General features: G+C 26.6%; 2 protein-coding genes across 4 annotated transcripts in view; one reads left to right on the plus strand and one right to left on the minus strand.

The window, feature by feature from the left end:
* LOC122498574 (sialin-like) overlaps positions 1 to 4,020 on the plus strand; it is a 24,749-nt gene extending 20,729 nt beyond the window's left edge. Inside the window, exon 10 of one of the 2 annotated variants that reach the window (XM_043606367.1) lies at positions 3,766 to 4,020. The gene's annotated coding sequence lies outside the window, so the exon portion shown is untranslated. Of the gene's footprint in view, positions 1 to 3,691; positions 3,711 to 3,765 lie in introns of those variants that run through there. The other variant, XM_043606368.1, reaches the window with a different exon arrangement.
* LOC122498573 overlaps positions 1 to 18,616 on the minus strand; it is a 26,211-nt gene extending 7,595 nt beyond the window's left edge. The window contains exons 1-3 of one of the 2 annotated variants that reach the window (XM_043606365.1): positions 18,250 to 18,616; positions 16,447 to 16,620; positions 12,558 to 14,327 (exon numbers count right to left, since the gene is read on the minus strand). In XM_043606365.1, coding sequence (XP_043462300.1) covers positions 12,570 to 14,327; positions 16,447 to 16,620; positions 18,250 to 18,255 — 1,938 coding nt within the window. In that variant the 5' untranslated portion in view covers positions 18,256 to 18,616 and the 3' untranslated portion in view covers positions 12,558 to 12,569. Of the gene's footprint in view, positions 1 to 12,557; positions 14,463 to 16,446; positions 16,621 to 18,249 lie in introns of both variants that reach the window. The other variant, XM_043606364.1, reaches the window with a different exon arrangement.
* Between the last annotated feature and the right edge of the window lie 1,267 nt (positions 18,617 to 19,883).

The following is a 19,883-nucleotide window of genomic DNA, read 5'->3' on the forward strand; positions in this document are numbered from 1 at the left end:
CGCTTAATTAATTAGGAAAAATTTCCAAGTCCAAAAGACGAATATTTTTTTTAGACCAAGAAATTAATGTTGAAAATGATTGAGAACAATGAAAAACCTGTTTTTAACGAAAATGTACAGATATTTTTTTTCTTGATATAATATAAAAATATTAATTTTTGAATTTTTATATTTGGATATTATTTTATTATTATTGTTGTTGTTAAACTATTTTTTTTATTTATTATCGTGTATTAGTGTCAATAATTACTATATTGAATCATCAAAAGCAAGTCCACAAGTCACTGACAATAAAAATTTTCATCTCAACTAGTTTCATTAGCATAGTGGTTAGGGCGTTAGTCTCGTAGTCCGTAGGTCGTAAGTTCGATTCCCGCGTGCGTTAGATTTTATTTACTTCTTAGGTTTGCGTTTATTCCGATTTTTCTGCATTGTATTCGTATAAGTATGCAATTTAATGATTATATATACTGTAAAATAATTTAATTAACAAATTTCTAATTTTTTTTATAATTTTTAATGTATATATTAGAGGAATATATATTAATCTCTACATATACTAACATTATTTATGAATTCGCTTTTGGTCATCACTTAATTGAAAAAAATAATAATTAATTAAAACTAATACTTATTATTAATAATTTAGGTTATTTCTTTAACAAATATTATTAACTAATTAAAATTATAATGAAATAGAAAATACTGTCTGAGATGGTCCTTTCTAGGTCCTAAAATGGACCCATAAACTGGTCCTAACTAGGCTCCCAAGTTAGGACCAGGCTAGAATCGCATCACCACCCATTGTTGGTCCAACCTACACTGCCAACCTAGGACCAAGCTATTAACAGGGCAAAATAGGTAGGACCTGGCTAGGACCAATTTTCATTTTCCACACGGGACGTTAACTTTTCCACGATTATCCTGGGCACCTTTTTTATAGTATATATTCTTAAATTGAGAATATTTTTTTTATACATTACTTCAGGGTTGCCACTGGTCAGGGAAATCAGGGAATTCAGGGAAAAGTCAGGGATTTTTATTAAAGTAACTGGAAAAAATTTAATTTTGGTGAAGTTACAAATAATTGCAGACATTCAATTATATTCAAAAGTAATAAAATTTTTCGCATAAATTCAATTATGTTCAAAAATTTTTAAAAATTCCCATCAAAATTCAATTATCTTTAATAATAATAAAATTCTTCTCCAAATTTCAATTATTTTCAAAAATTTTAATAAAATTCTTTGCAAAATTTCAATTATTGTCAAAAAATTTTCACCAATTCAATGATTTTCAATATCTACTAGTTTCATAAAATTTTTCAAAAGAATTCAATTATTTAAAAAAAAATGTAGACAAAATTCTAAGCAAATATTAAATTATTTTCATAAATAATAAGAATTTCACAGGAATTCAACTATTTACAAATTTTTTTTAAATTTCTTCGCAATAATTCAATTATTTTCATAAATAATAACATCTTTTAAAAGAATTCAATTATTTTCATTGAATAATAAAACTCATCATAGAATTTCAATTATTTTTAATACATTTTTAATTGAATTCCTCGAAAAATGTAATTATTCTTGAAAATTTTATTAAAATTCCTCGAAAAAAATTCAATTTTAATGATAAAAATCTTCATGATAATTCAATTTCGAAAAATATCCATTCATTCAATAAATTATTTATTTTTGCATTTAAATAATTGAATTCTCGTAGAATTTTCCGATAAAAATTGATTTAAAAATGAATTTTAGATAATAATTGAATATTAAAAACATTATAGCATGAATTCTCAAAAATAATTGATAATTGAATTCTTTCTAAGAATTTTAATAAAACTTTTGAAAATAATTACATTTTTTGAAGAATTTACTTAAAATTGTATTAAAAATAATTAAAATCCTGTAAAAAATTTTATTAATTTATGAAAGTAATTGAATTCAATCAATTTTTTCGAATTTTTTTTTAAATAATTGAATTCATGTGAAAAATTTTATTACTTGTAAAAATAATTGAATTCCTGCAACGAATTTTATTACATTTTATTTAAATAATTAAATTCTTTTGCGAACTTTTATTCAAATAGTAGATTTTGAAAATATTTGAATTTCAAAGAAGAATTTCATTATATTGATTAAATGTAATTAAATTCTTGCAAAAAATTTAAGAAAATAATTCCATTTTTCTAAGAATTTACTTTAAATTGGATTCAAAATATTTGAAATCCTCAGAAAAATTTTATAATTTATGAAAATAATGGAATTCTTACAACGATATTTATTAATTTTTTTTAAATAATTGAATTCATGTGGAAAATATTATTACTTGTAAAAATAATTGAATTCTTGCAATAAATTTTATTACATTTTATTTAAATAATTAAATTCTTCTGAGAACTTTTATTCAAATAGTAAATTTTGAAAATTTTTGAATTTCAACGAAGAATTTCATTATTTGTGAAATTTAATTTAATTCTTGCAAAAAATTTTTGAAGATAATTTAATTTTTCGAGAATTTTACTTAAAATTGTATTAAAAATAATTGAAATCCTGTGAAGAATTTTATTATAATTTATGGAAATAATTGAATTCTTGCAATCAATTAAAAGAAATTTTTTTTTAATAATTGAAATAATGTAAAGAATCTTATTATTTTTGAAAATAATTGAATTCCTGCAACGAATTTTATTACATTTCTTTTAAATAATTGAATTCTTTTGAGAACTTTTATTAAAATAGTAAATTTTGAAAATTTTTAAATTTCAACGAAGAATTTCATTATTTGTGAAATGTAATTTAATTCTTGCAAGAAATTTTTGAATATAATTTCATTTTTCGAGAAATTTACTTAAAATTGTACCGAAAAATAAAATAATTGAAACCCTGTGAAGAATTTTATTATTTATGAAAATAATTGAATTCTTGCAACGAATTGTATTATAATTTTTGTAAATAATTTAATTTTTTTTGAAAAATTTTATGAAAATTAAAATTTTTATAAAACATGAAGATATAAATTGCTCCGAGTCGAAGACTCGGAGTGATTGATATCTTTATGTTTTATAATAATATTGTTATAAGTTGTTGAATTTTAAAAATATTTTAGGGTCAGGGAAAAAGTCAAAATCAGTCAGGAAAAAGTCTGGAAATCAGGGAAATGTCAGGGAAAAACAAAATTATTTTTTTGTGGCAACCCTGTACTTCATATAATGTGGCTTATACAAGTTACCTCCTAACTGGGGTAATATAGTACCCCAAAATTGATTCAAAAAAATTTAGCTTATCTTATTGCTAGCTTGAAGTTAATTTAATCTTTAGATGGCCGGGGTGGGTACTATAGTGCCCAGCATTTACTTTAACGAATCTTTTTATCGAATTGACGCATTGTTTATAAATATTTAAAAATAAAAAACTACTAAAATTTTTGCAAATATACCGGCCCTCTAAAGGTCAAAGAAAATAAATCCCTTAGCGATATAAGCCAGTAACTAGAAAACTAGATAAAAAAATCAAATTAAGTAAATTTAAAATATTATAAATTTTATCTTTAATTAGATGAAGAAAGTTGAAGGAAAGTTGAAAAAATAGTCATATTTTGAATAAGAGCATATTATATATACATAAATAGGTTTTTTTTAATGCATATGGTCATTATTATATAGAATTTCACCTTGTTCATATAGTTACTTCCGGAATGTACTTGAGGATATTGTTAGCGCGAAATCATAATATACAGAAAAGTGAATTGTCTCTGCAGTGACTTTCCATGAAGAAAGAGAGAGAGAGAGAAAGAGAGGCTCGTCTTTGAATACCACCATAGACGTAATTGAGCAATTCCACTGGAAAAAAAAGTGACAATAAGGCAAAAGAAAAAAAATTAAGTGAACCTTTACTTCAATGATGTCCTCCAAATGGCGGAAAAGTTCCTGTACACTCGACAAAAGTAGATCGCTGTCTCCGCGACTGCAAGTGATAATTATGACTTTTCTAGACACACTGTGCTTATGCAATTACTCCATTTCCGTAAGTGAAGTGAACATTAAGATTATTTTTTCTCGAATTATTATAATACCATTTCTGATGACACTTTTCGAAAGTTCCACTTAGAGCGGAAATATAGGTTAATTTTTGCATATTATGTAATTAATGACACTAATGTCTTTTTTATTATATAAATTTGCGATTTTTAGAGATAAAAATTCCACTAATTTTACTTATTTTTATTCAATTTGGAAATCAGAAAACCATCAAGGCACTTTTTAGTCTCAAAACAATTATTCACAATGATTCAATTACTTTCACTAATAATAATATTAGTATTAGTATTAGTATTATAATAATACTATTATAAGCAAAATTTCTAATTAGTATTCAAATACCCAAGAATAAAAGAATAAAAGAAAGTCGAGAAAAAGAAATAATAGTAATTAAAAAAAAAAAAAATTTTAGAACGAAATGTGAATAATAAATTGCGGTAATATAATTATTTCCATAAATGAACATTTCGAAAAGAAAAAGGGCTGCTATGCATCATCGCATTCGATTAAAAAGGGGGAAAAAATGTGAGAAATGGGTTATTATTATGCTTGGTGGTTCAAATGCAGAGAAGCAGAGAGTTTATTATCTGTACAATTACATTACATTGTATAAGTACTCGTGCACATAAGATATATATAGTGATGCATTTATTTAAAATAAAGATCGCTTTTATTACTCTATATCAGTAGGCATTGTTTCTTCTCTTATTTTCCCTTTAATAGAAGACGATCTTTTTGACCTTCATCACTTTCTGAATGCAGAATCTTTCATTTTATTAAAAGTTGTACAAAAGAGGATAAAAATTATATTCACTCTTTCTCATATTATTTCTCTTGAACTCTTTCTCTTTGATTCAATCCATATTTATTTGAATTCAATTCTTTGTATTCGTAAAATATAAAATTCATAAAAACAGAAAATTTCTGATTTGATCTCAATTTTTAATATCATTTCAATTCAATTGAGTATCAATTTCACAGCTTTTCTAAGAATATCAAAATTGAGACGAAAAACGAATCAAAAGTGTTAAGAAGCAACATTTTGTTTTCGCTTTTTGTCTCAACACAAAAAAAAAATTGATACTTTATTAAAAGTATTAAATTGATACCCAGTTGGATCAAAATGATACCAAAAATTAAGATCGAATTAATGGCTTGATCCACTTTTTGGTATCGATTTATTGCAATTTGATACTTTAATTTAAGCTCGCTTTTAAGTTAACAGTGAATTTGATTTAGAAAAATTGTGAAATTGATATTTTTCTTCTGAAAAAGTAAAAAATTTTAGGAATACTATATATAGTATTCAGATTTATTATGTTCCCTCTCGGTTTTTTTGCTAATAACATTATTTTAATGAATGGGTATTTTAGAGGCAAAAATTAATTCGTTTAATGATTTGCATATTGCATAACTCAAACTAAGTTAATTATTATATATACTAATATCTATAAATATATTACAACTATATTTTCTTTCGCATATTATTGCTAAACGTTGTTGGATTCTTAAACTCTATATATACACATTTATATATATTTATAAATAGGAAAATGTTTGTAAAAACTATTTTATGCGTAAGGGAAATTAGTTTTTACGTTTTTTCTAAAGACATAATTGGCATAATTGATGGAAAGTAATCAGAGGAGGTATATTAAATTATGTGCGGTTTTAATGTTAAGTTTAGAATTCATGACTTCTTGCAAACTTTTTTTTCTTTCCCATCATATATATATATCTATATTCCAAGCGCCTTTTGACCGTATGTAATTTCCCGAAACCCGGTTATCTGGAGAAATCTCAAATTGTGAAGGTTTATATGAATATATATGTGAAGGTCATTAAGAAGTATATTATTTGCCGAAAGAATGTTTCGGAATTTCGGAAAAAAGTATCATTTTATGAAACTCTCACAGTTTTTTTTAAAGTATCAAATTTATATTTTATACTAAAGTGAATCAAATTGATGACAAAAATTTGGATTAATTTTTTATTTGATTCACATTTTTTGGTATCAATTCCTTACAATTTAAAACTTTTAAGTTTTAAATACTCTCAATAGTTAATTTTAAAAAAGTATCAAAAAGTAGCTTAAATACTAAAAAAAAGTAGTAAAAAAGTAACTATCGAAAATTAATTTTAACGAATAGAAAAAATTGTTTTAGTCGATTCACAAAAATTTGATTCAGTATTATACCCTGACTGTTTGCTGATTTCAATCAAAAATATTTATATTCATTCTAATCCTGCTTCTAAATTTTTGAAAAATTCAATTATTTTCTAAATTTTTGTCCTAAAATGTACAATTGTATTTGAAAGTAATTTTTAAAAGTAAACAAATAAAATTATTTAATAAAATTTCATTTAAATTATTCTTTACAGGAATTAGGAAAATAAATTATTAATATTTCAAAGTAAAAATTTAAATGTTATTACAGTTTTACAATAATTAAAATTTTCAACGATTTCAATTAAATAATCTTTTAAAATTTAGTTATTTCTAAAAATTGAAGCTATCATGCTTTTAATTTTCAATTATTGTCTAAAATTTCAACTGCAATTTAATTTTATTAAATCAATTTTTATTAGAAAGTTCAAATCAAATTAAAATATTTAAATACAAAAATAAATAATAAATATTAAAAAATTGAATGTTTCTCAAAATTGAATTCTTATAAAAAATTTATCAATTTTTTAAAAAATAATTGAATTTCTGAGAAAAATTTTGTTATTTATGAAAATAATGGAATTCTTCAGAAGAATTACATTAAAATCATTGAAAATTAATTAAATTTTTATTGAAAACAATTGAATTTAAAAAAAAAACGTTATGAACATTTTTGAAAATAATTAAATTCTTAAGAACAATTCAATTATTTATGAAAATAATTGTATTTTTAAAAAGAATTTTATCAATATTTGGATAAAAATGAATTCTATTGCGGAATTTTATTAAAAATTTGAAAAATAATTGAATTCCAGCAAAGAATTATTTTATTTATAAAAATAATTGAATTCATGTTAACAATTTTGTTATTTAATAAACAATTGAATTCTCGAGATGAATTTTATCAAAATTTTGTAAAATTATTGAATTCTAAGGGAGAATTTTATGAAAGGTTTTAAAAAGCATTGAATTGTTACGAAAAATATTATAAAATTTTTTAAATTAATTGAATTCTTTTGAGCATTTTTCGTAAAATTGTATTAAAAATAATGGAATTAAAAATGCACAAAAATTCTATTATTTATAAAAATAAATAAATTCTTGCGATCATTTTATTAAAATTATTTGACAATCATTCAATTCTTTTAAGAAATTTTATTAAAAATTGTATTGAAAATAATTGAAAAATTGTGAAGAATTTAAGACTGAATTCAAGAATTTATCAATTTTTGAAAAATAATTGATTTTCTGAAAAGAATTTTATTATTTATGAAAATAATTGAATTCTTGCGAAGAATTTAATTGAATTCTTTTTAAATAATTCAAATTCTCGTGAAATATTTTATTATTTGGGAAAATAATTGAATTCTTGTAAAGTGTTAAACAAAGAATTTATTTTTTTGAAAAATAATTGAATTTTTCGGAAGAATTATATTAAATTCTTTTTATAATTGAATTCTTGTGAAAAATGTTATTATTTGGTAAAATAATTGATTAATTGTAAAGAATGATAGAAAGAATTCAAGAATTTAGAAATTAAAAAAAAAATCTTGAATTTCTGAGAAGAATTTTAATATTTATAAAAATAATTCAATTCTTGCGAAGAATTTGATTTATTTAATTCTTCTTAAATAATTGAATTCTCGTGAAAAATTTTATTATTTGGAAAAATAATTGAATTCTTGTAAAGAATTAGTGTAATTAATCTATAAGAAAGTATTCAAATGGTAGCAAATTATTGTAAAAAAGTAGTAAATAGTAGGTTTTACTAGAAGAGTGCAATGTTTAGAATATTAATAAATTTATAGATTGATATTTAAACGGAAATCTATTTAAATCTAAATTAAGTTTGAATAGAAATTTATATAAATTTAAATTAAATTGAATTAAATAGAAAAATTTAAAAAAAATTACTATTAAATAGAAATCTATTTATATCTAATTAGTAATCTATTTAAATATGTACTTTGTTTAAACCGTAATTTATTTAAATCTAAATGGTAAATCTTTTTAAATCTAAATGATAAATCTATTTAAACCTAAACAGTAATCTATTAAAATCTACACACAAATCTATTTAAATTTAAATTAATCATGTTTATAAATTTTATTATTTAATTAACTTTACTTTTCTTTTTTTTTTTTTTTTAAGATCCAAACGAAACGTGCCATTCGAGAATATTATTACCTCGCGAATACACTTTCTAGGAATGTGTACAGTCAACTCTCGATAAGACAAAGCGCGATAACTCAAATTTTTCGGTAAGTCAAAGTAATTCTTAGGTCCCGTTCATTCCTTATAAGCATTATTAACATTTGATAACTCAAACTTTTCGATAACTCAAAGTTTTTTCGGTCTCCCTTCGAGTTTGTCTTATCGAGAGTTGACTGTATATTGTATATATTTGTGACGCGTTCCCAAGAAAGGTACCTAAGAAGCAAAAAATTTGAGGTTATGTTTTAAATTTTTTGAGTAAAAATACAGAAAGAGAATCAATTAATAATTAAAAATTGTTGGTCTTCAAGTCTTTATTATATTCAAAATATTTAATGAATATTGGTTTCAAATGCAAATAATTAAAAATGAACTTTTAATCAAGATAAATCTAACTCGAACCCAACCTATAATTCGTTTGCTTCTTAGGTACCTTTCTTGGGGTCGCGTCACATTTCTTGACATGTCCGCCGTTTGGATGTCTCTCGGGAGATTTCATTTTGTGGAAACGAGATCTCATGATCTCCGCCCTGAATGCGCGTATTCAGAATGTAATACGTTTGTGTTTCATGTTGCAATGAGATGTTAATTACCAACAACAGCCAGGTTATTATTCCCAATACCCCCCCGTGCTGCTACCACGGGACTTATGAAATGAATTCTCACACTCCTTTATCTTTCCATCTCTCTTCTTTTTTTTCTATTTCAACAGAGGAGCGAGCACGCGCCTATTTATACGTTTCATTTACACTGTTATATAGCGTACGTGTAAATGTATAATTATAATAATACATATACAATAATTAAACCATCAATACACCACAAAAATATTTAAAAAAAAAAAATTAATATATATAATTATCATTCAGTAAACGATTAACTAGATTACTAGATACGTGACTATAGAAGCAACGTCGAATCAATTTTATTAGATTGTAAACGAGAGTCCGCGAAGAAACGCGGAAGTGGTCACTTTATAAATTCATTAAGTTATAAAATAGCAGATCCACGATTATTATTATCTCTCGACGTTGATCCAATTAAATAACAAAATTGTGCCTTAGTTTCCTGTATTTATTTGACAGCAATGTCCGTTTTCTAGAAACGATAATCCTGCACGAAATTCCAGTCACACTATAAGAAAATCTGACCAGTTTTTCAATCATTTTTGTTTTAAGATTTAAAAAGTTTCATACTGCTTCGTCTGTGACCTAACAATTTTTTTTTACAGATATTTTAAATTGGGACAAAAAATTGTTGCGATGCAACTTTTACATTCATATTTTATTACCCCAAAAAAAGAATATATTCTCATTGGCATTATTAAACAACATACAGTCATAAATTAAAAAAAAAAAAAAGAATAAATCTAAAGGAAACAAAATAGAAATATCGCGAAATGAAGTCCCACGATTCACTTTTTCAATGATGTAACAATACATTACTCTCTCGCTTCTAATAATAAAGAGTGTGACATTAATGAGTGTATTGTTTCTTTAAAAGAGGAATAAAAAAAAAATGCGTTTGTCAAAAATACATAAAAAAAAAAAAAATTTTATTATTGAACGCGGGATCAGAGTGTGTGTTACAATTATTATCAAATTCAAGACTTCCGCCTCACGGGAATTGCGTTTATGTTTTCAAAGTATATATAATTGAAGGAGGCGGAGCTCCTTTGGAGAGCAATATGGAAAATGAAAGGGACGAAAGGACCGTGTATTTCTTCACTGAGCGCGCGCGGTATAGATTCAAATATTTCACGATTATTCCATTAGATTCTTTATGGTGATCACGATATTTAATTGAAACGTATCGCTATGATACTTGATTCACGAATTTAAACTTAAACACACACTTTTCTTGAAATTCTAATAATATCACAAAAATTTGTAGAGATTAATTGCTTTTAAATTGTTTTGGATAATAATTTCTCCGTTTATGGAGAGATGATTGAAATTTAATTTAAATTTAATTTTATTAGATCTGTGTATTTTATTGATGTTGTTAATTATATCATCGGTGTATTTTAACTTTATTGTTATTATATAATCGCTGTATTGTATTTTATTTATTTATTTATTTATTATTTTATTATTTATTTATTTTATCGTTATAATCTCTGTAATTAAAGTAATTGCTAAATTAGATTTGATTTCTGGTATTAAAAATGGAACCAAATAACGATTTAATTGGTGTAACTTTATCTTTAATTTGGTTCTAAATTAAGATATTGATATTTATCATTTTCCAGTGTATTAGTTAAATTGTTTTTATTATTATAGTTGGCTATTCAAGATATAAATAATAAATAATAAACAGTAAATAATGAATCAATTACTAAGCGTCAGGCGATTGAAATGATTCAAAGATGACATCAATCATGAAACAAATCATTTTGTGATTTTACAAAATGACAATTCTCATCTTTCTTCATTGATGATCGTAACATTTATATCAAACGAGGTTATGAAAATAACATAATTTGTGACATAATTTGTTCTGTAACAATATAATTTATTTCAAGTACAAAATATTATTCACATCATCGGAAAATAGCGTTTGACATCACTATGAATATTGTCTATAAAAAAAAAATATTTTCTTCTTACAAATAACTAAATTTTCTAACGCAATATTTTTGTTACAGTAAAATTAGTTTCTATCTCAATTATCAGACTTTCCTGTTTTGTTATTTTATTACATAATTAAAAGTAATTATATAGTTTACAAACATTTTTTTACATCTTACATCGGATTCAATACATTTTTCATAATATTTTTTCAAATTAAATTGACCTCCGAAGAATGGTACCTAAGAATCATGCCATTTTAAGGTTATGTTTGTACTATTTTTCCTATTTTTAATTTAATTAAAAGTTTCTGTTTAATTCTATACAAATTGAAATCAGTTTTTATTAAATATTTTAGATGTAAAAAGATTTAAACTTTAGTGAGTTATATTTACTTTTGGAGTTAATCTAATTTAAGTACTTTTATTCCAAAAATTATAAACATAACGTCAAATTTTTTGCTTCTTAGATACCTTCCTTGGGAGTGCGTCACAAATAATAATTAGTGCCCTCCACTGTCATGTAATCGAACAATGCAAAACTATTAGGACCTAGCTAGTCAATAAAGTACTCATTATTACTCTAGGACAATAAAGTACTCATTATTACCCTAGGGCAATAAAGTGTACTTCATTGACCACTACTCACAGGTCAAGAAAGTATTGATTATTACCCTAGGGGAATAATGAACACTTTAATGACCAGCTGGGTCCTAACAGTTTTGCTAAAATTAGGATTTGGAAATGCTCCTTCTTCAAAAAATTACTAATTAGGACCCAGCTGGTCAAGAAAGTATTCATTATTACCCTAGGGCAATAATGGCCACTTTAATGACCAGCTGGGTCCTAATAGTTTTGCTAAAATTAGGATTTGGAAATGCTCCGTCTTAAAAAAATTACTAATTAGGACCCAGCTGGTCAAGAAAGTATTCATTATTACCCTAGGGCAGTAATGGCCACTTTAATGATCAGCTGGGTCTTAATAGTTTTGCTAAAAATAGCATTTAGAAATGCTCCAAATAATGGAGCTAAATGACCAGCTGGGTCCTAATAGTTTTGCTAAAATTAGGATTTGGAAATGCTCCTTCTTCAAAAAATTACTAATTAGGACCCAGCTGGTCAAGAAAGTATTCATTATTACCCTAGGGCAATAATGGCCACTTTAATGACCCGCTTGGGTCCTAATAGTTTTGCTAAAATTAGGATTTGGAAATGCTCCAACTTCAAAAAATTACTGACTTATTATTGAAAAAAAATTAAAAAATTTTATTTATTGAAAAAAATTAAAAACAAGGGATTTCATTATCTAAGTTCAGCGAATCTTTTCGGATGTCAAGATTAATTAATTTGTATTTTTGATCTGAACAGTTTTAACTTTTTAGTTAGTCCACATGCCACTAGAAACCTCGTTCGATCTAGGTGAATTATCTCAGTTTAGATGTTTCAATGCAAGCAAAAGTTTGCCGCAAGTATTAAAAAATAACCGATTAAAAAAATTAAAAAATTAAAAAAATTAAAAACCGATTATTACGAAATAAAAATTAGAAATCATTGCACTGACCTTTTAGAAATTTTACATTTTCTTCCTCGCCTCCTTCTCCTCCTCAGAATCATCCGTTATAATCTGAACACTTCGAATAGGTCCCATTTTCCTGTATCTCGACGTACTGGGCACAGCCATTGACATCGGTGGTCGTTCCACATTGATAGCCAACTGTAGCATTCGCAACAATAAAGCCTCCCTAATCGGTGGCGGTAAAATTTCATCCCCATCCTCCGAATCCTCAGGTCCGTAGAATTTTTGCCGATAAACCCTTTTGGAATAAGGCGCTTCCATATAGTCGTCATACCTCATCTGATAGGCAGGTGCGACATTCCTAGAGTAACCCGATGATGATGATGATGATGCCGAAGTTGATCTGACGAGTGGGACCCTGTCGCCATATCGTGGTTCGAAGCTACCATCCTGTCTGGGTGCGGACGTCCGATACGGGGACTGATACGATGGATATGGTTGCTGATCGTAGAGCGCGTCTTCCAAGTAGGTCTTTGGGTACGTTAGGGCCTGAACTCCGTATTGACTCACAAGGAGTCTTCTTAGTAGCATTTGGAAGTCACGACGACTCAGAGGTGGTGCGATCGGATTCGGTGGTTCTGGCGGCAAGGCTATGGGTCCGGAGTATTGATAGCCGTCCGGGGAGAGATTTTGATAGTCCCGATCGTCGATGGGTCGGGGAATGGGCCTGACGGGCTGGAGCATTGGTCGAGATCGGGGTTCGTAGGGCGGGAGGGGACGGTAGATTCTGTCTCTCCGGACGTATTCCTGGTTCACTCGGGGATCGTCCACTGGTTGTTCGGTTAGGTAATGAACGTTCGGTTCGGTGGTTGTTGTGGGGTAGACATTCTGTTGGGGTCTGTAGAGAACGCGATTGTTCGTACGGTAGTTCGCCGGTTCTTCCTCTAGAAGGTTTTCGATTGGGGGTCCTCGGACCAAGATCCCTCCTGGTGGTAGGACCCGGTAGTCTTGCTGACGAACGTAAACTGGTTGTTCTGCTGTCGTCTGCAAATCTCGCGGTTGTTCCTGAGGACCAAGGAGTATTTGTTGCTGCATCGCGGCCGCATTTGCCCTGTCGTCCTGGACTTTTGGTTCTGGGTCGAACCTAGCGGGTCCTAAGTTGTTGTTGATGAAGACCGATTTCGTCCGTTCGGGTCTTAGGGGCGCGACGCGTTGAATAATCCTCGGAGGATTGCCGGTGGTGAACAAAGGTCTTGTAGTAGACAAAGCGCCTCCATAGACATGATCCCCATGATCATCCTCGATATTCTCGATTTTAACGATCGGAACTGCCTTCGTTGTCTCCTCGTGCAATTGTCTTCTCAACGAATTCCCGGTCGTGATCTTATCGTCCTCCTCCTTCTCCTCGAATTCCTCCGTAATTGGCCTTAGCGTCACGTCCACCGGTCGTTTAGCAAAGATGATCTTTCTAAAAGCCGAAACTTTTTCCTCGGGTTTTTTCGTTTGGGTGTCTTCAGTCGATGATTCCTCCTCGAGAATTGGAGGACGTTGCTGGCCATTGATGATGAAACGGGGTCGACTTCGGGTTGTGGTTCGAAAATGTGATAGACCGGGTTTTGTGGTGGATTCGATTGACGATGAAGTGATGGTTGTTGGTGAAATGGGTGTTGTTGTGGTTTTTCGGGTTCTTGGTATTGATTGAACTACTGAGGATTTTGTTGAGGTTTCTGAGGATGTTGCGTAGACAACTGTGGGTGGCTTCCTCGTGGATGATGTTGTACGATTGTGTCGACTCTGGACTGCTGTGACGTGTTCCTGCAATGGTGAGACGGTGGTCGATTTAAAGCCAGTTCCATTTGAGGAGGTGTAGGAGACCCTTTTTATTTCGCCGTCGGCGTCGACGAAACCGAAAGTGCCCTTTACGTTGCCTAACACGTCACGGCTCTCGACCTAGCAAGCACGCATTCTCACTTTCAGACGACATTTTCGCTTCTTTGTGATATATCATTGAGACACTCTTATTTGTTAGCCCTCCATCATTCGCTCACTTAATTTTTTTCTTAAGGCCATGCGGGGAGAGTTGGGTGAACTTTAAGATAAGTAAGGTGAAGATTAATTTGAATCTTTAACTAGACTTTTTAGTCTTAACATTCCTTAAACTTAAATTTAACTTGACCTAATCTCAATTTAACTTAAACTTAGCTTTAACTAGATTTAAACATTAGTTAATCTTAACCTTAGTTAAACTTAACTTGATTTAATCTAAACTTAACTTAAACTTAGCTTTAACTAGATTTGAACTTTTAATCTTAACCTTACTTAAACTTAACTTTAACCTTACTTAAACTTAACTTTAACATGGACTTAAATTTAACTAGACTTAAACTTGACTTAAACTTAAATTAACTTAACTTCAATTTGAATTATTCTTCATCTTACTTAATTTTAAGTTAATTAAAGTTTAAGCCAAGTTTAAGTCTAGTTAGAGATAAATTTACGTAAAGTTTGAGTCAAATTTAAGTTAAGTTCAAGAAAGGTTAAAAGATTAAGTCATGTTAAAGTTAAGTAAATTTAAATTAAAGTTTAGTTAAATTTAGTTTCAAGTTAAGTTAAAATTAAGTCCAGTTAAAGTTAAGTTAATTTAACATTATGTCAAGTTTAGGTCAACTTAAAGTTAAGTTAATTTAACTATACGTCAAGTTTAAATTTAATTAAAGTTAAATTTGAGCAAAGTTTGAGTCAATTGAAAGTTAAGTTAATTAAAGTTTAAGTTAAGCTTCAGTAAAGTTTGAGTCAAGTAAAAGTTAAGTTTAAGTAAGGTTAAGATTAAGTCAAGTCAAAGTTAATTTAAGTTCAAGTAAAATTTAAGTCTAGTTAAAATTAAGATAAAATCAGGTCAAAATTAAGGTCAAGTCAAATTTAAATTAAGTTTAAGTTAGGTTAAGATTAATTCTAGTTAAAGTTAAGTTATTTTAATTTCTAGTCAAGTTTAAGTCTAGTTAAGTTAACTTTAAGGTAGGTTAAGTTAAAGTTAAGTTATTTTAAATTCAAGTCAAGGTTAAATCTAGTTAAAGTTAAGTTTAAGTGAACTTACAGTTAAGTTAATTAAAGTTTAAGTAAAATTTAAGTCAAGTTAAAGTTAAATTAATTAAAGTTTAAGCCAATTCAAAGTTAATTAAAGTTTAAGTAAAATTTAAATCTAGTTTAATTTGAGTTTAAATTAGGTTAAAGTAAAGTTTAAGTCTTTCAGTTAAGTTAAAGGTAGGTTATGATTAATTCAAGATAAAGTTAATTTTTTTTTATTTTTAGTCAAGTTTAAGTCTAGTTTAAGTTAAGTTTAAGTTAGGTTAAAATTAATTTAAGTTAAAATTAAGTTATTTTAAGTTCAAATCAAGTTTATGTCTAGTTAAAGTTGAGTTAATTAAAGTTTAAGTCAAGTTTAAGTCAAGTTTGAGGCAAGTTAAAGTTAAATTAATTAAAGTTTAAGTCAAGTCAAATTAAAGTTAATTTAAGTTAAAGTAAAATTTAAATTTAGTTAAAGTTATGTTTAAATCACGTCAAAGTTAAGTTCAAGTCAAATTTAAGTTATGTTTAAGGTAGGTTAAGGTTAATGCAATTTAAAATTAAGTTATTTTAATTTTTAGTCAAGTTTAAATCTGGTTAAGTTAAGTTTAAGGAAAGTATGAGTCAAGTTATAGTTATAAGTTTAAATAAGGTTAAGATAAAGTCAATTTAATGTTAACTTGAAGTTATGGTAGGTTAAGTTTAAGTCTCGTTAAAGTTAAAGTTAAGTTTATAGAAAAATATTAGTTTTACTTTAATTTTTTTTTTTTTTTAAAGTTTTTGCGAATGATGGAGGGTTAAAATAACTGTATTTTTCCCTATTAACGGAGTCTTTCTTTTTTTTTAAAGCAAATATAAAAATCAAATGTACCTTAAATGAACCATCGCCAGCCTCATAGCCAAAAGTATATGATCCATCTTCATTGACTTTCCTAATTTGCTTAAGAATAGCCACCTGTTGATTACTTTCTGACGCCTGTTGATCGGTGATATTTGAACATCCAGCAGTAGCCAAGCAGAAAATTGCCATCAACCATGGCGTCATCTTTAACATAAAAAAAAAATTACTTCTTTATTTTAGAAAAATTATATCAAAAAGAAATTCTGTAAAAAAAATTACTTCTTCAGTTTAGAAAAATTTATTAAAAAGAAATTCCATAAAAAATTACTTCTTTATTTTGGAAAAATTATATCAAAAAGAAATTCTGTAAAAAAAATTACTTCTTCATTTTAGAAAAATTTATTAAAAAGAAATTCCATAAAAAATTACTTCTTTATTTTGGAAAAATTATATCAAAAAGAAATTCTGTAAAAAAAATTACTTCTTCATTTTAGAAAAATTTATTAAAAAGAAATTCCATAAAAAATTACTTCTTTATTTTGGAAAAATTATCAAAAAGAAATTCTATAAAAAAATTACTTCTTTATTTTAGAAAAACTGTCAAAAAGAAATTCCACAAAAAAAATTACTTCTTTATTTCGGAAAAATTACAAACAATTCTATGAAAGAAAATAATATTTCTACAGAGGAAAACTAGTTTTTTTTTTTAAATTAATTTATTAAATTATTTTTTTCGTTTTACAATTGTTTACAATTTTAATTACAATTAAATTATAAATTTAATTAATTAGAGTTTTTTACGATTCCAAGGAAGGAAATAAATTGAAAAAGTAGAATTAAAATTAGAATATAATTAGAAAAAGAATACGAAAAAATGTTTAGAAAAATCATTTGCACTTCTTGAAAAAAAAAAAATTAATATTTTAATATTATTTATTTTATGTTTATCATTTATTTTAATAATATTTCAATTATCACAATATTCTCATGTAGAAAATTATTGTTGAATTTCATTGCCTTTTCGCATTTATGCAAAAGTAAAATAGAGACATTAAAAAAAAGGTGCATCTTTTTATTTTTCTTTCAAGATTTTCTCAGAGTCCCTGAGAAATGAAGAAAAAAAATTCGAAATCTGACTTTAATAATTATTGTCACAGAACAGTAGAACAAAAGGGAAAAGAGACTTCTTAAAACAACGGAACAATTTGCATTCATTATTATTTTACTTTCTGCTTTTGTGTAATTTAACTTGGTGAAAAAAGTTTCAACTATTTATTGCTTTATTTGGCATTTCATTGACCATTAAGATAATTACACTTATGCCAATAAAGATATATAATTAATCTTTCAATTTTTAGTTCAAATTTACAATTTCTTTATACAATTAGAATTTCTTCAGAATTACAATTTCTTTAAAATTAGAATTTCTTAACAATTATAATTTCTTTACAATTACAATTTGTTTTAACAAAAAAAAACCAATTTCTTTAGAATTACAATTTGTTTTAACAAAAAAAACCAATTTCTTTAGAATTATACTCGAATTATTTTTTATGGAACCAAAAAAATTCATTTTTTTAGAATTATACACAATTTTGTTTTATTAAACAAAAAAAATACATTTTTTTTAGAATTATACACGATTTTTTTTTATTAAACCAAAAGAATACATTTTTTTAGAACTATACCCAATTTTTATTTTTTTTTTCTTTATTGAACCAAAAAAATACAGCCGAAGGTAAACCATTTTACAGGCACTAAAAATTAAAGTAATCGTTGTGCATAAAAAAAAGAAGATAGAAGGAAATTAAAAGTTGGAATAAATTTACGTACAATCATTTTTTCTACACACTTTGATCCTTCTTGACACTATTTTAAGAAACAAACACTTGGAATATTGTCCAATATTCGAGATTTACGATAATAAGATGATTCAAGAAAATAGCACTTTTTTGGGGGGGGGGAAACTAAATTTTATTTTGTTTAAATATTCACACTGAAGAATTCATATTTATCGTATAAGGAAAATACAAATTAATACATAATTTTTTTTTTTTTGAGAAATGTAGTCGCGAGTTGAAGACACGAGCCGGTGGAAACGTCAAACACTATTTCACTGTAAGACGGAGGTACAGAAACAAACTCGCGTAAAGTAAGTTAGATTCCATGTTACCGCACATGCGGTGAATGTTTACAATAGCGTGCGGGGTGCTAGGAGAGCCGTTATATATGGAGTGACACAATAGAAACCACCACCCTACAAACAATCTCTCCTGTCTAGTGTCTTGTTGACGTGAATTTAACCTTCATGATTAACCTACATCCATCAGATTGGGGTATGTGTTTTATATTTAAATGTATTAATTAATTTCACATTAAACCATTAATGTACAGAATCAGTATCATTGATTATTGCTAACTTTTCTTGTACATACTCTTTGTTTGTTCAGTTTTCAGATTTAGTAGGAAAATTCTAGTTTTGGATTTTTTTTACATTTTAAATTGAGACAAAAAACGTATCAAAATTGTTGCGATGCAACAATTTTAATCCGTTTTTTGTCTCAATTTAAAATATCTGTAAAAAAAACTTTTAGGTCACAAACGAAGCAGTCTGAAACTTTTTATATCTTAAAACAAAAATGATTGAAAACACTGGTCAGATTTTCCGTTTAGTAGTTAGGCATTTTTTTGCTCCAAATTCTAGAAAATATCTAATTCTTCCTGTTTTTTGTTATTTTATTTATAATTATTTATTTATTTCATTATTTTTTTGTGTTTCTTTGAATATTTAAGACTAATGAATAATTATTCCACGAATAACAATTAAAAAACTAAGAATGAAAAATTCGCTCGTATGTGGGATCGAACCCTAGACACTTTGGCGGCAACGCAAGAGAGTTACCACGCGGCCACGGTGGAATCTTAAATAATTTTTGAAATTAGTGACTGGCGAGTGTGTGAAAAAAATTTTTTATTACGATTATGATCAAATTTTCTGGTCAATTAATACTTAAGAAATTTCTACTCGGGTTTACAGGGCTCGGATCGTCTTTAAAACTCAAAAAAAAGTCGCTTTAGTCGCATAAATTCACAATATAGCAAACATTCAATTAGGTATTATTAACATTTTTTTTAAAATTCTCTTTAAAATGTCAATTACTTTTTTTATAAATAATAAAATTCTTCTCCGAAATTCACTTGTTTAATCAAAATTTTAATAAAATTCTTGTTAAAATTTCAATTATCTTTATAAGTAATAAAATTCTTCTCTGAAATTCAATTATTTTCAAAAGTAATAAAATTCTTCGCCAAAAATTCAATTATATTCAAAATTTTTTTTTACATCTCTCGTCAAAATTTTATAAATAATAAAATTCATTATGGAAATTTAATTATTTTCAAAAGTTCCGATAAAATTCTTTGCAAAATTCAATTATCTACAAAAGTAAGAAAATTCTTCGCAGAAA

This window comes from Leptopilina heterotoma, unplaced genomic scaffold (assembly GCF_015476425.1).
Source record: "Leptopilina heterotoma isolate Lh14 unplaced genomic scaffold, ASM1547642v1 Lhet_152, whole genome shotgun sequence".
NCBI lineage: Eukaryota > Metazoa > Arthropoda > Insecta > Hymenoptera > Figitidae > Leptopilina > Leptopilina heterotoma.